Here is a 19,295-nt window from a genome sequence, read left to right on the forward strand (position 1 = left end):
ACTGGGGTTAGGCCCTTTGCATATGTAAATAAGGGGCTTCACGCCTGTTTGAGGACCCCTGTGCAAAATTGAGTTGCCCTGACCGCAGCCATCACCAGGTCTACGTGCAGCCTAACTGGCGGTCCTTAAAGGGATCTCTGGAGACCATCGCCAAAAAGGTAAGTTTGTAAAAAATGCTTACCTGAACGTGCAGCAGGAGCGCACCTCTCAACCCCTCATTAAAATCATGGGACGCTGCCGACCACCGCTCCCCCTGCCCCCACCCCGGTCCTGATCGCCGCCTCGACTCCCACCGTCCTGATGTCCCAATCACCCTCCCTTTCCTAGTCGCCCCCAACCCGATCTCATCCCCTTCCCCTTTAACAACCTACGGCCCAAAATTCGAAGCTTCTTTGCCAGTGAGCTGCCTGGGGACACCCAGCAAGGCGGTCTCATTTAAATGAGGCCCGAGGCCCAATATGAGGCAGGCTAGCGCGAACCAATTTCCAGGCTGTTGAGTCTAGTCACAGAAAACGAACCTGTCTTTTCTCTTTCAGATACTGGCAGGTCTGCTCTCGAATGTCCTTTTTTTAATATGTATTGCAAATTTCCAACATTCGCAGTTGTCTCTTTTTACCTCCACTTGCAGTATAACTGCGTTCAAAGAGGTAAGAAAGGATTTGTAATTATATAGCACCATTTGCATCACATAGTGCTTCACAGCCAGTGAAGTGTAGTCACTGTTGTACTGAAGAGAAACATGGCAGCCAATTTGCGCACAGCAAGGTCCCACAAACCACAACGAGATAAATCAATAATTAATCTGTTTTTAGGTGTTAGTTGAGAGATAAATATTGACCAGGACACCGGGGAGAACTTCCCTGCTCTTCTTCAAATAGCACGGTGGGATCTTTTATGTCCATCTGAGAGGGCAAACGGTACCTCGGTTTAACGTCTCATCTGAAAGACGGCACCTCCGACAGTGCAGCACTGGAGGGTCAGCCCAGATTTTGTGCTCAAGTCCTAGGGGTCATAAGAGCATAAGAGATAGCAGCAGGAGTAGGCCATTCAGCCCCTCGAGCCTGCTCCGCCATTTAATGAGATCATGGCTGATCTGATTTTTACCTCAACTCCACTTTCCCGCCCTTTCCCCATATCCTTTGACTCCCTTGCTGATCAAAAATTTGTCAAACTCAGCCTTGAATGTATTCAATGACTCAGCCTCCACAGCTTTTTGGGGTAAAGAATTCCAAAGATTCATGACCCTCTGAGAGATGAAATTCCTCCTCATTTCTGTCTTAATCGGGCGACCCCTTATTCTGAGACTATGCCCCCTAGTTTTAGATTCCCCCATGAGGGGTAACATCCTCTCAGCATCTCCCCTATCGAGTCCCCTCAGAATCTTCAATAAGATCTCCTCTCATTCTTCTAAACTCCAATGAGTATAGACCCAATCTGTTCAATCTTTCCTTATAACACAACCCTTCCATACCCGGAATCAACCTAGTGAGCCTTCTCTGAACTGCCTCCAATGCAAATATGTTCTTCCTTAAATAAGGGCACCAGAACTGTACGGAGTACTCCAGGTGTGGTCTAACCAGCACCCTGTACAGTTGTAGCATGACTTCCCTGCTTTTATACTCCATCTCCCTAGAAATAAAGGCCAATATTCCGGATTACCTGCTGCACCTGTATGTTGACTTTTTGTGTTTCATGTACGAGGACAAACAGATCCCTCTGTACCGCAGCATTTTGTAGTATTTCTCCATTCAAATAATATTTTGCTTTGTTATTTTTCCTCCCAAAGTGGATGACTTCACATTTTCCCACATTATATTCCATCTGCCAAATTTTTGCCCATTCGCTTAACCTGTCAATATCCCTTTGCAGACACTTTGTGTCCTCATCACAACTTGCTTTTCCACCTATCTTTGTATCATCAGCAAATTTGGCCACAAGACACTCTGTTCCTTCATCCAAGTCATTGATATATATTGTAAATAGTCGAGGCCCCAGCACTGAGCCCTGCGGCACCCCACTAGTTACAGATTGCCATTTTGAAAATGACCCTTTTATCCCGACTCTTTGTTTTCTGTTAGTTAGCCAATCCTCTATCTATGCCAGTATATTACCCCCAACACCATGAGCGCTTATATGAGCAGTAATCTTTTATGTGGCACCTTATCGAATGCCTTTTGGAAATCCAAATTTACTACATCCACTGGTTCCTCTTTATCCACCCTGCCCGTTACTTCCTCAAAGAACTCTAATAAATTTGTCAGACATGATTTTCCTTTTATAGAACCACGTTGACTCTCCTTGATTGTATTATGAGTCTCCAAATGTCCTGCTACTACTTCCTTAATAATGGATTCTAGCATTTTCCCAATGACAGATGTTAGGCTAACTGGTCTATAGTTACTTGCTTTTGGGTCGATTTTGACCTTTGGTGTGCACTAACCGGTTGCCCGTTCCGGCAGCGAGAGGCCCCATGATTTTGAGGACTTGGCCTCCTTTAAATCTGTCAGGCGAGCTGCGGGCCGCCCAACAGGTGCAGCTCACCAGTTTCAGGCCTCAAGGTCGGGTTGGGGCAGTCGCCAGCAAGGTTTGGGAAGGGGGATCGCAATCGTGGACGGTGGGGGTCCCAGACCGGCGGTGACCCAGATTTTTTTTGTGGGCTCTGAAGGTGCACTCCTGCTCCTCCGGGGCCCTGCAAAAAATAATTTGACACTTACCTTTGTCTGGGCCTCTTTGGTTCCACCGCCCGTGGAACTGGTCGGAGCGTCCATGGTGCCAGCTCCGACCTAAAATGGCGATCGGGGTCCTCTTTACGACATAGGACCCTGATTTCCGTATTAAAAGGGGCCTATCGCCTGAATCAGGCGGGCACTTTGGACGCCCAGCAGTAGCCCCTTTCAAAATGTCACTGGCCGCATCGCCGTGTCGACGGATCGCATTGTGAGGCTGTTTCCGTGCCTCTAACACCAGGCGAAGGCAGTGAAAGTCGACCCCTCACAGTGAGCTTGAACCCATGACTTTCTAACTCAGAGTGCTTCCCACTGAGGAAAACGGACTCTAATGATTTTTTTTTTTTAAATGGACACCTCGAAATGATACCGTGGGATACCATCGAACATTCAGCGTGCCCCCACGAAATAGCTTCCTTCACTATTTTGAGGAAGTTAGAAGTTAAAATAAGTGGCTGCTTAAATAGCAACGGAGGAAATTTCCCAGAAAGGGCGAGCGATCGCTCGCTGCCATCCCACGGCCTTTATTCCACGGCCCTGTTGAATTGGTGCAGACCAATCCATCTTATTTAAAATGGCCGCACCCCCCACCCCGACCTTCGCAATCCCCTCCCGCTGCCCGCCCTCTCAGCCTGCAAATGGTGCGGGAGGGCACATAAAACAACAAAAGGCAGCATCACAAGCTAAGTTAATACAAATACTTTTATTTTGCCCACAATAAATATTCTGTACATGTGCTGAGCAATACAGGGCAACTGAGCAGCTAAATTGCACTCGGTGCAAATGAAAAATTCATTTTGTAAACTTTAGAATCAAATACATGCTGAAAACTCAAGTGTTTCTTTTTGAAAGCAGTGTTTGGTTTACATGAGATTCTTAGTGTCTTTTGTCGAATTTTTAGAGTAATTTTACAGTTTGATTAGGAAACTTCCTGAAATGGCTTCAAAGGACAAATGGGAAATGATTTGCTATCTTTCATGACACTTACACACTCGCAATCTCTAAATTATCAAAGGTTTTGATCAGGAAATTTGGAAGCCTGTGACTCGACGGCATCAGTTTTAAGATCTTCATCAAAAGAACGAAGGGAGAGATTAGGAGATTGTGTTTTTTTTTTACGCAGAGGGTTTTAAGACATGGAATGTCCGACCAGAAACAGTGGTGGAAGCAGAATCCGTAACAGCTCTTAAAGGGGAAGTGGATAAATATTTGAAAGAGAAAAAAATTGATGGATTGCCCCTCCTCCCCTAGCTGAGGGTTGCTAAGGCCAATTGTAGCACCTCAACTCCTCCTCTGACTCAGATGAACTAATTTAACAGGGATCAAACCCAAGGCCTTGGGCCTGCGTGTTCAGTGTTAAACTGGGGCCTTTACCCACCGTCAAGTTTCACAACTCTTTAGCAAAACCATCAGACTGAGGACAATAGCAATGCATCATTCTAGGTGGGGGGGGTTTAGGGTGAAAAGATCAAGGATAAGCAGATGAAGTCCTGCCCAATGGACACTGAGAGGGTGAATACGTTTTCTCCCTGGCTCACTGATACCCATTCTGGGCCCCACGTGGAGTCTGGTACTCAGCAGCTGGTTGAGGCTACAGCGCGAAGTTGTCATGTACGATAGCCAATGATTCAGCAATCTCATTCAGAAAGACTGCTTGGATACAGAGTGTGGATAATGAAAAGGTCTCAGTGAAACAGCGGATGGCACTCTTTTGAGTTCAGCATTATTGGTTATCGTCAGGGCAAGACAGAGAAAACTTTGTGTTGTACTGATCCATTCTGACTTGGTGTCCAGTGCTAGGGTTGGAAGATAGTCAATCCTCACAGAAGTACCAAAAAAGAGGGGTGGGGAGTCAACATGTAAGCCAGACACTGCCCTTTTCAGACACACAAACTTTTTACCAAATCACAAAAATGGCAATTCCTCGGGACCTGTGCTTTATCCCTCTACAGTATCAAAGGGCGCACTGGTCAGAACTCGCACAGGCTACCCCATAACCCACGGGTGCCAGTCAATCTCTCTTTAGGGTTGCCACCTGCCCAGTCGTGAAGCAGGCGGCCTTGCTTTTCAGCAGCCTGTCCTGGGAATATAAAGAGGACAGCATAATATCTTGATTTTCAATATACACTTGTTCAATTTGCTCCTGTGCTTTTGTGACGATGAAGCATTAAGTTATTAAGGTTTTCAGTGAATTCTCATCCACAGCAAAGCAGACAATGGACCCCAAATTCCGACCCTTCCCTCCATCTGGTATCGGAACTGGGATAAGATGGAAACGCCAACTTTCATAGGACAACATTGCAGTATTCCACTGATCACGAGTGTCACGTGACAGGCTCCATGGAGCATCACATGACATAGTGTCAGATGGTAACTAGTTGCCATTAGATAGTCGGATTTTCACTGCGGTTGGAATTATTATTTGTATTAATAACTCTGACACTCAGACAAGAAGTAATTTTAAGAATTTTTTTTTTAAACTATTTACTTTTTTTATTAACAATTATTTTAAAAATAAAATGTGAGTACCAAAAGCTGATTGGCTACAAGTGACGCTCATCAGCATTGGTAGAGAATAGCAGAGCTTAGTAATGATACTCTACTGATGTCATAATTGGGATCTGATATAACGTCAGGATCAAGACAGTGGAATGGGGGAAGGTTGATGGTGTAAAATCCAAAATATTCAGCAAAAAGGTTTTAAAACATCGGCAAATTTCTAATTAAGCAAGAACATGGAACCATAGAGAATGAGTTACAGGCTGGAATCTAATCGTGGGATTCAGATTGTTTATATATAGAATAACGGATACCCGGGAGTGAGTTACAGGCTGGAATCTAATCGAGGGATTCAGATGGTTTACATATAGAATAACGGATACCTGGGAGTGAGTTACAGACTGGAATCTAATCGAGGGGTTCAGATGGTTTATATATAGAATGACGGATACCTGGGAGTGAGTTACAGACTGGAATCTAATCGAGGGGTTCAGATGGTTTATATATAGAATAACGGATACCCGGGAGTGAGTTACAGACTGGAATCTAATCGAGGGGTTCGGGTGTTTATATATAGAATAACGGATACCTGGGAGTGAGTTACAGACTGGAATCTAATCGAGGGGTTCGGGTGTTTATATATAGAATAACGGATACCCAGGAGTGAGTTACAGACTGGAATCTAATCGAGGGGTTCGGGTGTTTATATATAGAATAACGGATACCCAGGAGTGAGTTACAGACTGGAATCTAATCGAGGGGTTCAGATGGTTTATATATAGAATAACGGATACCCGGGAGTGAGTTACAGGCTGGAATCTAATTGAGGAGTTTGGATGGTTTATATATAGAATAATGGAGTGAAAGTGAGTTACAGGCTGGAATCTAATCGAGGGGATTGTATAGTGGATGAATGATGAGCTGACTGGATTGATATATTTTTACCTTAACCACTGTGAGGTGGTTAGATGAAGGCAGCAGAGCCGATGCTGCAATAGTTTAAAGACACAATTGCAGCCAGTGCTTCAGACTGTTTACCCGTTACTGTGGAGGTCCCCGGTTTTCACACATTTGATTCACAGCTCACAAAAATTTAAAAAGCAACGACATTAGTCATTTATTTCAATATCGATGAAGTGCGGGTGGAGAAATGAAAGGCACATTACACCTACATGGGGGATATTCTCACGGTTCTAGAATTGATGGGGGCCGTGTGAAATCTAAAGATGTGGATGAATTGGCACAAGGCCTTCCCCCCTCCCCGATGGAAAGCATTACTTCCATAGCCCCAAGATCATGAGGCTCGGCTCCAGAAAGTGCTGGCAAATTTTGTAACCATGATGTCAGCCATCAGCTCTCATCAAAGACTCATTGGTCTGATACTCCCAAATGCCCATTTAGAGTCAGTGAGCACTCACAGCTGCCTCAACTTGACCCATGCATTCTTCTGTAAATGTCACATCGACCACCATGTAAAATCTGAATCATCGTTTATCAAAAATGATCTAATGGAGCTCTGGCTATTAATTTTAGCCTAATTAAGGAGATTTAAACCAAAGGTGGAATTGAAAAGAATTTTCAAAAAGCAGGGGCTACTTTTTAAAGACGTGCCAAGCCGAATTTGATTTTTCCAATGATGGCGGATGGGTGTGGCGCGCGTGTTTGCTTGTTGACGATGCGGGGGACGAACAGATATTGTAGTCACAAGAAACGTTCAGCTGTCCCATCTTGCTCTGAAACTGACTTCACAGTTTGCAAATAAATCTGTGATCCTGAGATTAAACTGGAATGAAGGCTTTTTAAATGCTCTACCAAAGTACAAGCTGGTTCCTGAGCTACTGGGATCGAGGAGGTTCCCTTGCCAAGGAAGACAACTTGTCAAAAGATGTAAGGGTAGATAGGCCTGGAATCTTACTAAATGTATTTTGGAGGCAGAGCAAGGAAACCCAATCCAGAACCTTTCATCAAGAGATGAAATAGGTTGGGTAAAGTTGTAGATTAGAAGAAATTGGCTTGATGGAACAAGCACCTGTTTTATTGCAATACTTTCTTATCTTCTTCTATTAAGCCAGTGCATGTTCCAGGTGAGGCTTCACTTGCTGCAATGCCAACTTTTGTCGCAACTAACTTCTTTAAGAAAAACATTCTAAATGACAATATTATTGTGTTGACCCATTGCGTCCAAGCCCACGCTATTTATTAATCTTCTAATTTGTCGCAGGAGACAAATTAGGAGCAGGATGAGGGATGGTTAAACCATTGCCGACTCCACATTACCAGTGAAGAGGGAGACTCACTAGCAGAAATGACGTGGGAAGATTTAATGCCAGTTAATGAAATAGAAGGGGTGAAATTGGTTTTTGCCTGTAGCCGAACGGGCCCAGGAGTGAATCGGAGCCTGTTTTACACCGTGGCTGATATTTTTTTGCCGTCTGGCTCGGTGTAAAACAGGCTCCAATTCGCGATGAGGCCCGTTTCACGTTACTGGCGAAGACCAATTTCGCTCCCAGATATTCCAGCTGTCGATCTTTTTTGCCCCCGGCAGATGTTGAGAACAGCCTAGCTGCTACTCACCAAACAGGCCTCTCTAATTGACCCAATCATTGAGATTGCTCCTGATCATTCCATTGTTTACAATTACATTTATTTTAACCCTGATCCTTTCTGAATAAACATTCCCGGATGGATTCAATTGTATAAGTCATCACCAATTGAACAATTCCTTTAGTTTTGTTCCAGTTCACCCTCCTCCTCGTTCAAAGACACAGACTCATACTGGGATGCCTGTCCACAGGTGCCAGGTGCGCCACAAGACCAGAGTTCGTGCAAGAGACTGGGCGACGAGGGTGCATGGGCTATTCGACCACAGGGGCAGTACAGGGGAAGCTGATTTAATTCACACCCGACATCCTGCGAGGATCACTGAGCAGCAAAGAGTGCCCAAGTGGTTCAAACCAATATTTCCTTTACTAATTTCTTCTGAACCAATGCTCTGAACATCACTGGCCGCTTCCCAGCCGAATCAGATCAATTTTTAATTTTTTTTAATGTTGTATATAAAAAATAAAAATATTTCTTTCTAATACAGTAATGCTTTTTGTGTAAGTAAACATAATTCAGTGCTGGTTTCAAGTGAAACCACAGAACGCTGCATTCCTTGAAAGAATGAAGATGATTTCTGTTCATCTTTTAAATTCTTCATGAAAAACATTCTTCTACTCCAGCTTCCTCGCTCACCCAAGTGAGTTGCCGATACTGCGGAGCTTCTTGGCTCTGTACACCAGGCGTCCCATTGCGACAAGGGTCCCTTCCTGACTGCACATTGATCATAAACAACACTGCTCAACGATGCCTTCAACGACCTGACCCACAGCCAGGTTACGATGCCAGAGCAGAGGGCTGAGGGAAGAGAGTGGGGGTGTCGACGACATCCCAGGACCCCCATGCTCCACGCTGAGTGGATGCTTCCAGCGGTCAATCCCAGACCGGGTACTCCACAAAACAAAAAAAGACACAACGATCCCTTGTGCTTGGGGAGCTATATTTTGAATGGAAATTCCTCAACGTACTTTCGGAGAGTTGGCACCAAGGGAAGGTTCCTTATGCCATCTGTCCCGAAATGGCAGATTATATTCTTTCTGCATAACTCCTGCAGTTTTGGAACGGGGTTCATCCGCAGGGGTTTAGAAAAGACGACAGAGACTCCGCCTTCGAACAGGAAGGGTTTCTTTGCTGTGCTGTCCATGCAATACTCCAGGAGTTTCACGACGCAGTCAAAGTGGGCGTTATTGAACCAAAAGTGTTCTTTCTTGAACATAATCCGCATGCTGACCGGTTCCTTCTCAGCCCGGATGCTCAGGCTGAACAACTGGTCCGCCTGAGTGCTGTCCCGGACCAGAAAGGTGCCCACGGGCTCCGTTGTCAGCATGGCGTGCGCCCTCTCCACGGAGAGCGGCCCCCAGTAAAACCCGCTTTCGTTCAGGGTGCGCAGGGTCCGGTTGACCATCTCCCACTCCTCGTTCCGAAAGGTGCGAAGGTGGATCGGTGGCTCGGGCGGGCAGCGCTGGGATCGAGGTGGGTCGGGTTGTCGCACATTCGCCAGTGCATCCAGTGGTGCGCTCCCACCGACCATCTCAGAGAGTCCGCCAGTTCCAATGAGGCTCCATCTTTAACCTCCTCGCGGAAAAACGTCCTTTGGAGAGAGAAACAGAACATGCAAGATAAAACTTTCCAAAATGGAGAACATTGGAAGTTGTGTTACAGCTTAACTGCTACTTCAACAGACACCATCTTGACAATGAAGTGTTTTAAACTCCAGGCTAACACTCCAGTGCAGTACTTAAGGGAGGGCTGCACTGTCGGAGGCGCCATCGACCGGAGAAGTTAAACCAAGGCTCCATCTGCCCTCTCAGGTGGACGTAGTAGATCCCATGGTGCTATTCGAAGAAGAGCAGGGGAGTTCTCCCCATGTCCTGGCCAATATTTAACCCTCAACCAACATCACTAAAAACAGATTATCTCATTATCACATTGCTGTTTGTGGGACCTTACTGTGCGGAGACTGGCTGCTGCATTTCCTACATTACAACAGTGACTACACTTCAAAAATACTTAATTGACTGTAAAATCCATTGGGACATCCTGAGGTTGTGAAAGGCGCTATATAAATGCTAGTTCTTTCTTTTTGTTGAGCCTTTATTTAGAACCATGTTATGACATAAACCACCACATGTCCCTTGCACACCGCCAACATGATGAAACTGATGTCCGGCCCTCCTCACTTCTCATCCTCCCCAAAAGTTTGCCAAATACTTTTTCATGAACCCGTCTCTTCCCTTTTTTCCTAAGTTTTTAGGAACTGGAATTAGACCCAACAACCCCTCCCTTTTTGTTAGATCTCAAACCCACTGACCCACTTTCTCCACTTTTAACTGCTCCTTTAGCTCATTAATAGTGTTCACTCCAATGACCTTCTCTGGCCATTTATTCCACATTTCACAACTCTATTAACTCTGTAAAAAAATGTTCTTCTCACTCTGAACTTCCTCATTTTTAAACTTGTATCCACTGGTATTTCAACCCTTCACCACAGTGAAACATTGCCCAGCTCATCTTTGTTAATTCTCTTGACAAGGTCATCTCAACATCTCCTCACTTCTACAGAAAACAGGCCCAGCTTCCATCATCACAACTGAAAATTCTGCCGATTAAAAACATCTTTGTTAAAAGATCTTACTTATATATGTGGCCAGAGCTGCACAGGTCGGCCTGATCAACACCTTATACAGTAAGGATACAATCTCTTTCGGTTGCCCATCAATTCCTCTGGAAACCAATTGCTTACTTATTTTGACTGCAGCTAAACACTGTGCTGGTAGGTTCATGGTTGTTACCCACGATAACCCCTTTCCCAATCAGCACACCGTATCACTGCTCCATTTAACACCTATTGTTTTTCTGGTCCATTTTGAATTTTCTTTACGCTTATCAACATTGAACTGTATCTGCCATCCACTGGCCCAGTTACCAAGAGATCTAAAACCTTTGATACCCCCTCCCTGATCACCGTCTGAGGTTGAACCAGACTGTTTGCAACCTCGGCGTTCTATTTGACCCCATATCCTCTCCGTCACCAAGATCGCCTACTTCCACCTCCATAATATTGCCCATCTTCACCCTTGCCTCAGCCCATCTGCTGCTGAATCCCTCATCTATGTTTTTGTTAGTTCCAGACCTAACTATTCCAATGCTCTCCTGGCCGTCTCCCATCTTCCGCCCTCCGTAAACATCAGCTCATTTAAAGCTCTGTTGCCCTTATCCTGACTCGCACCAAATCCTGGTCACCCATCAACCCTCTGATCACTGACCTACATTGGCTCCAGGTGCAGCAATACCTCGAATTTAAAATTCTCATCCTTGTGTTCAAATCCCTTCATGGTCTTTCCCCTCTCTATCACTGTAACTTCCTCCAGCCCTACAACCCTCCAATAACTCTGCGCTCCTCCATTTCTAGTCTCTTGTCAATCCCCTACATCCTTCGCCCCACCGATGGCGGCCGTGCCTTCAGCTGTCTAGGCCCTAAATTCTGGAATTCCCTCCCAAAACCTCTTCGCCTCTCCACCTCTCTCTCTTTCTTTAAGACGCTCCTTAAATCCTATCTCTTTTTGTCACCTGTCCTAATATCTTATGTGGCTTGGTGTCAAATTTTGTTTAATAAGGCTCCTGTGAAGCGCCTTGGGATGTTTTAGGCGCTATATAAATGCAAGTTGGTGTTGATTTTATTGATGTTATGAGAGAGTTGTAACTTTACACTGGTAACACTCAGCACCCCCACCCCCATCCCCTCCAAGCCGTAGTCTGGTCTCCTGTAATACTATGCCATTGCTTCCTACAGGACCTTGCACCTCCATTACATAGACAAGGCAGCATGCGTGCCTTCAAAGGAAGGGAACACAACCATCTGACTTGGTTCCGTGCCCTGTTTCCAGAGCTAGGACACCAATGGCATCAATCCCTTTCCCCCACTGCACATTGGAGAAGTTGAAGAATCCTACAGCAGGATTAAGAATTCTTGGGGTCCTGTCACCAAGAATATTCAGGGCTCCTCCTGATCCATTGAAGCACAAATTTGTTTTCCCGGGGGACCCCTTATTTTCACTGGGGTCCCTGGGTATGGGCACTGTTGGGCTGTGCATTCACCCGCTCTTGTGCCCAACCACAAACCCAGATGCCAACACAATCTTTGAACAACTGCATATGCTTGTCCTCTCCGTAGTTAAGATTGCCAACTCTGCTTAGACGTATTCCTGAAGGTTTCATCACATGATTTCCTGCCTTCCTACGCCAATTGGAAAGTGAACAGACTTGTTATGACCTGACTGAATGATTCTTGACTGTTCGTCATAAGAGCCTTTTTTCTCATCTCCAATATTCTGATAACTAATAAATTAAAGTATTCAAAGAAAATGAATAAAATGCATTTTTTTTTCCCCAATGCTCCTATGATTTTTCACCCAGCAGCGTCCTGGAGATTAATCTTCAATTCCTGGAGACTCCAGGACAATCCTGGAGGGTTGGCAACCCACTGCGCCCCCGCAGTGTTGCAGAGCAACGTGTGGCAGAAGTTCCACAACATAAATGGGCAGCACAAAGAGCGTGCTACGGATGGTGTGAACATAACAAAAAGCATGTGATGTCCCGCACAGGTCCTCACACTTCATTGATGGTTTCCATATCCTAATTAATTGACACATTCAGTGAATTCGGTGGGTGTTTCTTACACATTTCTCATGTGACTGGGTTGCTGTACCCTGTAGGCTGTCACTATTTGCATTTCCTTTCACACTTGTGTAACATTCGAAATATATACCCGCAGAAAATCTGGGATGTTTTAACACACGGTGCAGAATACTGCACTTTACTCGAGGGTTGAGATTGACTGAGTTGCCTTCTCATATAAAGGAAGGCAGAGAAAGACGAGGAGAGACAGAGGGAGACGTGGGTCAGCAAACAGACACAGACACAGGCAGACAGACTCATAGACAGAGACATGGAAGGCCAGACAGCGACAAGGACAGGCAGATAATGACATAGGCAGACAAACAGAGAGACAGACACATGGACGGGCAGACAGAGACAAGGACACAGGCAGAGAGAGAAAGATATGGGCAAGCAGGCGGATGGAGGTGCAGATGGGCAGGTGCGTGGCCAGGTAGAGACACAGGGATAGGTGGGCTTGGGCTCAGCTATGAAGTCCCCCATGGTTAAACAGACATTCACTGCTTGGGCTCACACAGGGAGAATGGCTAATTATGTGAGGTCCCAGAGTGGAACGAGACCCCAAGCATGAGAAGAGGGGAGAATATTGGGAAATAAAAAAGAATGCTGTAACAGATCTACTTGTCAGCCAGCAAACTAAATAAAAACACAAACAGCTACACAGAGAGGAGATTTAAAGACTCACCAGTCCTGAGCAGCTTAACGCTCGTCATTATTAAATAACTCTGCAAGTATTAACTGTACAAAGCAGATATCTCTGTCCTCGAGGGGATTAAAATGTGTCTTTAATCTTATCATATTTTGTTGCTGCGCTAACAAGACATCCCACTCCATCCTGCAAGTATAGCCCCACCCTGACAAGGAGACTTCACAGATACCACGTTCTGTCAAACCCACAGTTATGCAAATCTGAGGAGAGCACATTTGTTCCTCAGGCCTCTTTTGGAAAAGTCACCAAAGCTTCCAAAGTACAATCCTGAGTCGAGCTTCCAGCCTTTGCAGTTTCACGTTGTTCTTGTTGCGGGAGCTTCACGTCCTCCACCATTTTAAGCTGCGTCTCATTTTGCTCCTTAAAGGTGTCAGCTGTGGATCAGTGGGCAGCACTCTCGCCTCTGAGTCAAAAGGTCGTAGGTTCAAGTCTCACTTCAGGGACTTGAGCACGTAATCTAGGCTGACACTCCCAGAGGGAGTGCTACACTGTTGGGAGATGCTGTCTTTTGGATGATATGATAAACCAAGGCCCTGTCTGCCCTCTCAGTGGATGTAAAAGATCCCACGGCATTATCTTAGTGTCCTGGCTGACATTTATCCCTCAACTACCACCTAAAACAGATTGTCTGGCCATTTATCTCATTGTGGGAGCTTGCTGTGTGCAAATTGGCTGCCGTGTTTCCTACATTACAACAGTGACTACACTTCATTGGCCGTAAAGCGCTTTGGGACAACCTGATATCATGAAAGGAGCTATACAAATGCAAGTTCTTTCCATCATTATATAAAGTTTAGGCTATTACCTCAAAGTAGGATAGATTAGTCGGACCAGCGAGTATAAAATTCAACAGACAAAAAGTAAATTTAAAATTGACTAGTTGATCTCATTCGGTGGGGCACACAGAAAGTTAAGACCAAGTGTAGTCTTTTAATTGAAGTGAGGTTAGAGGACAGGGGATAATTGGACCAGGGCAGGCAGACATAACTCAGTACCCATTTTAAAGTAATAAATTCTGTCCTTATTTTTAAATAATACTTATGGGCTGGTTTTAGGTGAAGGCAATAAAGTCAATGAAAAGGAAAACCTGGCTGGCTGTATAATCTGCTCTTGCCAGTTCTCACCACCGTCAAAAGTTAAAATCAGCCCTTTCGCTTTTATAGTTAAAAGCAGAAAAGCAGAGTTGATTGGAGTTTCTCTGCAGCAAAAAAAAAGCTGAGGACATGGGATACAGAAAACTGAGGGACAACAGTGCTGGCTGTGGTGGGAGGATGTAATTACAGTGCGACCGTTTTCACTCAAAGGGTAGTGGATATCTGGAACTCGCTGCCCTGAAAGGTTGTGGATGTTGGGTCAATTGAAATTTTCAAGACTGAGATTGATAGATTTTTGTTGGATAAGGGCATCAAGGGATATGGAGCAAAGGCGGGTAAATGGAGTTGAGGTACAGATCAGCCATGATCTAACTGAATGGCGGAACGGGCTCGAGGGGATGAATGGCCTGCTCGTGTTCCTGTCTTGACAGTTTGTATTACAAACGCGGACATAGGGATTTATCATGGAAAAAAGTTGACACAAAAGTGTGACAAACTGCGGACAGGAGGGGTGTGCAAGCCTGATTTTTAAAAAATATATTATAGATATTGGGAGGAACTTCTTGCCACAAAGAGTGAGAAATATTGGGAGCAATCTTCAGGCAGGCGGTAGAGTCTCAGGTATTAGGAATGCATTAAGAAGTAGTTGTGTGTTAGCCTGGGAGTCACAGTATTAGAGGACCCTGGTTTACTGGGCCGAATATTTCTTTGAGAAGGAAAAGGAAAAGTTATATAAATGAGTGTTAACTCTAAGACCCGGCCAACCTCTTCCTGTCTTTTATCTTCCTATGAAATATTTAGTTCAGGCAGCAAGTGCTGATGACATTCGAGGATGCTGCTGGCAGGTTTTACAGAGTTTAGCATTCAGAGGGGATAAGGAACAATCGTGTTAAAGAACTCCAAGCTAATCCCTGTATTGGTTCCCCGTGTCACCAGGCTCAGTCATTTTCCCCGGTCCTATCACAGAATCTTACAGCACAGAAGGCGGCCATTCGGCCCATCGTGCATGTTCTTTGAGAAAGATCCTCTGCTGATATTATCTGTACTCGCCCACTTACCATTCTGGCGAGACGTTAAACCGAAACCCAGGCTTCCTGTTTGGCTGGATATTAAAGACTCCCATGCACTATTGCAAGAAGAGCAGGGAGGTCTCCCTCAACCAACACCACCAAAAGCACATAGAATCATAGAAAATTTACGGCACAGAAGGAGGCCATTCGGCCCATCGTGTCCGTGCCGGCCGAAAATGAGCCACCCGGCCTAATCCCACTTTCCAGCACTTGGTCCGTAGCCCTGTAGGTTACGGCACTTCAGGTGCACATCCAGGTACTTTTTAAATGAGTTGAGGGTTTCTGCCTCTACCACCCTTTCAGGCAGTGAGTTCCAGACCCCCACCACCCTCTGGGTGAAAAAAATTCTCCTCAACTCCTCTCTAATCCTTCTACCAAAACCTTTAAATCCATGCCCCCTGGTCACTGACCTCTCTGCTAAGGGAAATAGATCCTCCCTATCCATTCTATCTAGGCCCCTCATAATTTTATACACACCTCAATTAAATCTCCCCTCAGCCTCCTCTGTTCCAAAGAGAACAACCCCAGCCTATCCAATCTTTCCACATTAACTGCTCATTCACCTCATTGCTGGCGTGCTTGTGTTCGTAACAACACTTCGTTACAAAACAAATTCATCGAATGAAGCACTCTGTGATGTTTCAACATAATAAGGTGTTATGTAAATGCCGTCTTATTTAACACATTAAAAAAAAGTCAATCATGGGCAGAAAAACAAAAAGGATTCTTTGCAAGTTTTTTTTCTGATAATATCTTCAATCCAGCAACACTACAGTTGACACCACCTTGTACAAGCTGCAGGAAACAAGTCGACTTCACATCATAAAGTGTGCTGCTTGCAGTGCCAGACTGTACTGCATATACGTTACATTGTGAAGTTATATGGCTTCATGTAAATATAAATTCCAGTAAGATAAATTGGCTAAAAATGTACTGCACCATGCACGCGTATTCTGTACATTCCCAAAATACTTAACGCTCAGGTTTACAAGAAAAGAATTAGATATAATAGTCCCATTGAGCAGAGTGGATAACACGGAGGAAGAGAGGTATTCTAAGCAAAACTAAGGCAGAAAAAGCAGAGGCCAGGATTGTAAGCTAAAACTTTGTGACATGTAGTCGTTGACTTACAGAACAGAGCCCGGCAGTATATACTATCTCAGGTGAAGCGTCAAAAAGAAAGTGGATTAATTCAACCGGGGTAGAGACCTATTAGACCAGGTCCTGAAATCGGATGTAGATGACAGAATGAGCTGGACAGGTTAAGGGTTTTCACATCTGCTTACATTCGTATTCTTTTATTTCCCACTGTCCTTCGGCTGGCGCACATCTGCCTCTTGACTGCTGTAAACGTCTCCTGGTGCCTGCCTATGTTACGGACAGCCCCAAACCTCACACACATGCATGACCTTTCTCTCAGGCTAAGTCTGCCACGCGCATCAAGTTGCCGTTTAAATTTAAACACTGCGGCGGAGTTCAGTTTTCTGTTTTATCAACTTTGCTATTTAAATATCAGACATTAGTCACCATCTCAGGGTTTAGTCAGGCTGCAAGTGTGAATGACACACACACACGCACACACAAACAGAGAACGCCACCCCCGACACCAGCACTGTACAAGCCTGACCCAGCTTGCTGTTTGCAGTGCGGGCGCAGTCTGAGTGTACATACTGCTCTCCCTCGAACACGGGCAGCCCACAGTGGCATTGAGCGCGTCTCACTGCAGCCTGGCACCACTCCAGCTTGCTTATTACTTGACTGTGGGAAGCGTTTTACTGAATGGCATCCGAGTCACATGCTCACGGGTCCTAGAATAGCATTAGACCACAGCTGTACTGATTGTACAAAGGAAGAAAATGCAGTAGCGCACAAATGCGGCATGTTAGACCATGTGTTAGTAGGTGGGCACATTACAGGCTGCTCCGGTGGTTTACTTTTTGTAAGCAGAGGACGAATTTTTGTGCTCATGAAGATGAGGGATCTTAATGTTTTCGAATGGAACATTTTCTCTTTTTTTGTTTTCGCCTGTTACGACATCAACCAGCCCCAATCAGGTATATTATGGGATGGATGCAGAGTTACGCTCCCACTGCACTGCCCCATCAAATCCTTCCAGGTCAGATACAGTACAGGTTGTCTCCCTCTCCTCTTCCACAAAAATATATCTTAATTCCACTCACAAGAGTGCTTCCTACTGTATCAGTGTAACATTTCCATTTGCCATACATGCTACTCTGTATCATCATAAGAATCCCAATTTATGATCAATTAATACCGAACGATGGTTCATTCTAACCCTCTATACCACCAAGTTCCTCCCCTCCTTCTCACAAAGCCTGCGTCAGTCTGCCCTGATCGTCCAATATTAGCTTCCTTACTGTTATTCCCATTCGCACTATCCCGACTGGAAAGGACAGGTAGTCACACAATAACTGCCAACAGGTCCAGCGTGGGTGACAGAACAGCCACCATGTATTCTAGCAACATAAAAAACAAAATACTGTATCTGGCATCGTACTGGCCTCGTGCAAAAGGATTTAAGGGTAAATACGTCTAATCCGCGCTCCTGGTGGGGAGCGACACTCGGAGGGAGCGTGGATTGGAGACTTGGGGCTACGGTTTTGGAACTCGATCTTTGACCCATGATCTCTTCGAACACTGCTCCCTCATGGAAGTGAATATTATACAATGCATAAAGACTCAAATTAAACTCCCCCCACTTCAGTTAAAACGGTTCACGGACTAACACAACACATCAGTACAGCACGCACAGCACTCTAAAACAGCACCAATACCCAAACACTGCTGCCTCCTAAGTTTACAGAGGCCTCGGTAACTTTCCTGAAACAGCAGCTAACCTGATACACGAGGCTTGAAATTACCAACGACATCAGCAGGAAACGCTCGATGTGGTCAATCAAACTTACCACGAAGCTGCTCTTCCCAACAACCGGCTGAAACTGTTCTCATGACTTTCTTATCTGACTGGAGATGTTAACTCATGCGGAATAAGCAGGTCAATAGCTCTGTCAAGACAGTGGCTAAACAAAACCATTGTGCAGTCCTCGGCTAATATCAGCTGCAGCAGTTTCAAGGCTATAGAGGACAGTGAATAGCGGCTTTGTGTATATTACATACAGTGTAGCTACAAACTGTACTACACGGTATGTATCACAGAAACAAGAGGGAAAAATTAACTAACAAGACTGAGATTGACAGGAAAGTTTTTCCAAGGGATAGTGGATAAAGTGTTTAATGTGGGTTCAACTGACTTTTCCCTTTAATTCATTCTCAGGACATAGGCAATAAATGCTGGCTTTGCCAGCAACGCCCATCTAGTTGCCCTCGAGAAGGTGGTGATGAGCCGCCTTCTTGAACCGCTGCAATGCGTGTGGTGAAGGGTCTCCCACAGTGCTGTTAGGCAGGGAGTTCCAGGACTCTGATCCAGTGACGGTGAAGGAACGGCGATATGTGTCCAAGGATGGTTTGTGACTTGGAAGGGAACTTGGAGGTGATGGTGGTTCCCATGCATCTGCTGCTCTTACCGTTCTAGGTGGTGGAGGTTGCAAGTTTGGGAGATGCTGTCGAAGATGTCTTGGCAGATTGCTGCAGTGCATCCTGTAGATAATACACGCTGCAGCCACATTACACCGATGGTGGAGGGAGTGGATGTTTAAGCTGGTGGATGGGGTGCCGATCAATAAAACTGCTTTGTCCTGGATGGTGTCAACCTTCTTGAGCATTGTTGGAGCTGTACCCATCTGGGCAAGTGGATCCATCACACACTGGCTTGTGCCTTTTCTGTTGACATGTTACACCGAAGCCTTTTTCTCCTTCAGGTGGACATAAAAGATCCCATGGCACTATTTTGAAGAAGAGCAGGGGAGTGCTCCCTGGTGTCCTGGCCAATATTTATCCT

The 19,295-nt window shown here is 45.3% G+C and overlaps 1 protein-coding gene across 5 annotated transcripts in view; it reads right to left on the bottom strand.

Moving 5' to 3' along the window:
• The window catches only part of LOC137305692 (suppressor of cytokine signaling 1-like), a 68,128-nt gene that overhangs the window by 20,529 nt on the left and 28,304 nt on the right, over positions 1-19,295 (bottom strand). For 2 of the 5 annotated variants that reach the window (XM_067974601.1, XM_067974604.1), the window contains exon 2: positions 3,411-9,417. The exons of 1 other annotated variant lie outside the window; for it this stretch is intronic. In XM_067974601.1, coding sequence (XP_067830702.1) covers positions 8,764-9,357 — 594 coding nt within the window. In that variant the 5' untranslated portion in view covers positions 9,358-9,417 and the 3' untranslated portion in view covers positions 3,411-8,763. Of the gene's footprint in view, positions 1-3,410; positions 9,418-13,188; positions 13,636-16,662; positions 16,772-19,295 lie in introns of those variants that run through there. 2 more of the 5 variants (XM_067974603.1, XM_067974602.1) reach the window with 2 other exon arrangements.

Source organism: Heptranchias perlo, chromosome 40 (assembly GCF_035084215.1).
Source record: "Heptranchias perlo isolate sHepPer1 chromosome 40, sHepPer1.hap1, whole genome shotgun sequence".
NCBI lineage: Eukaryota > Metazoa > Chordata > Chondrichthyes > Hexanchiformes > Hexanchidae > Heptranchias > Heptranchias perlo.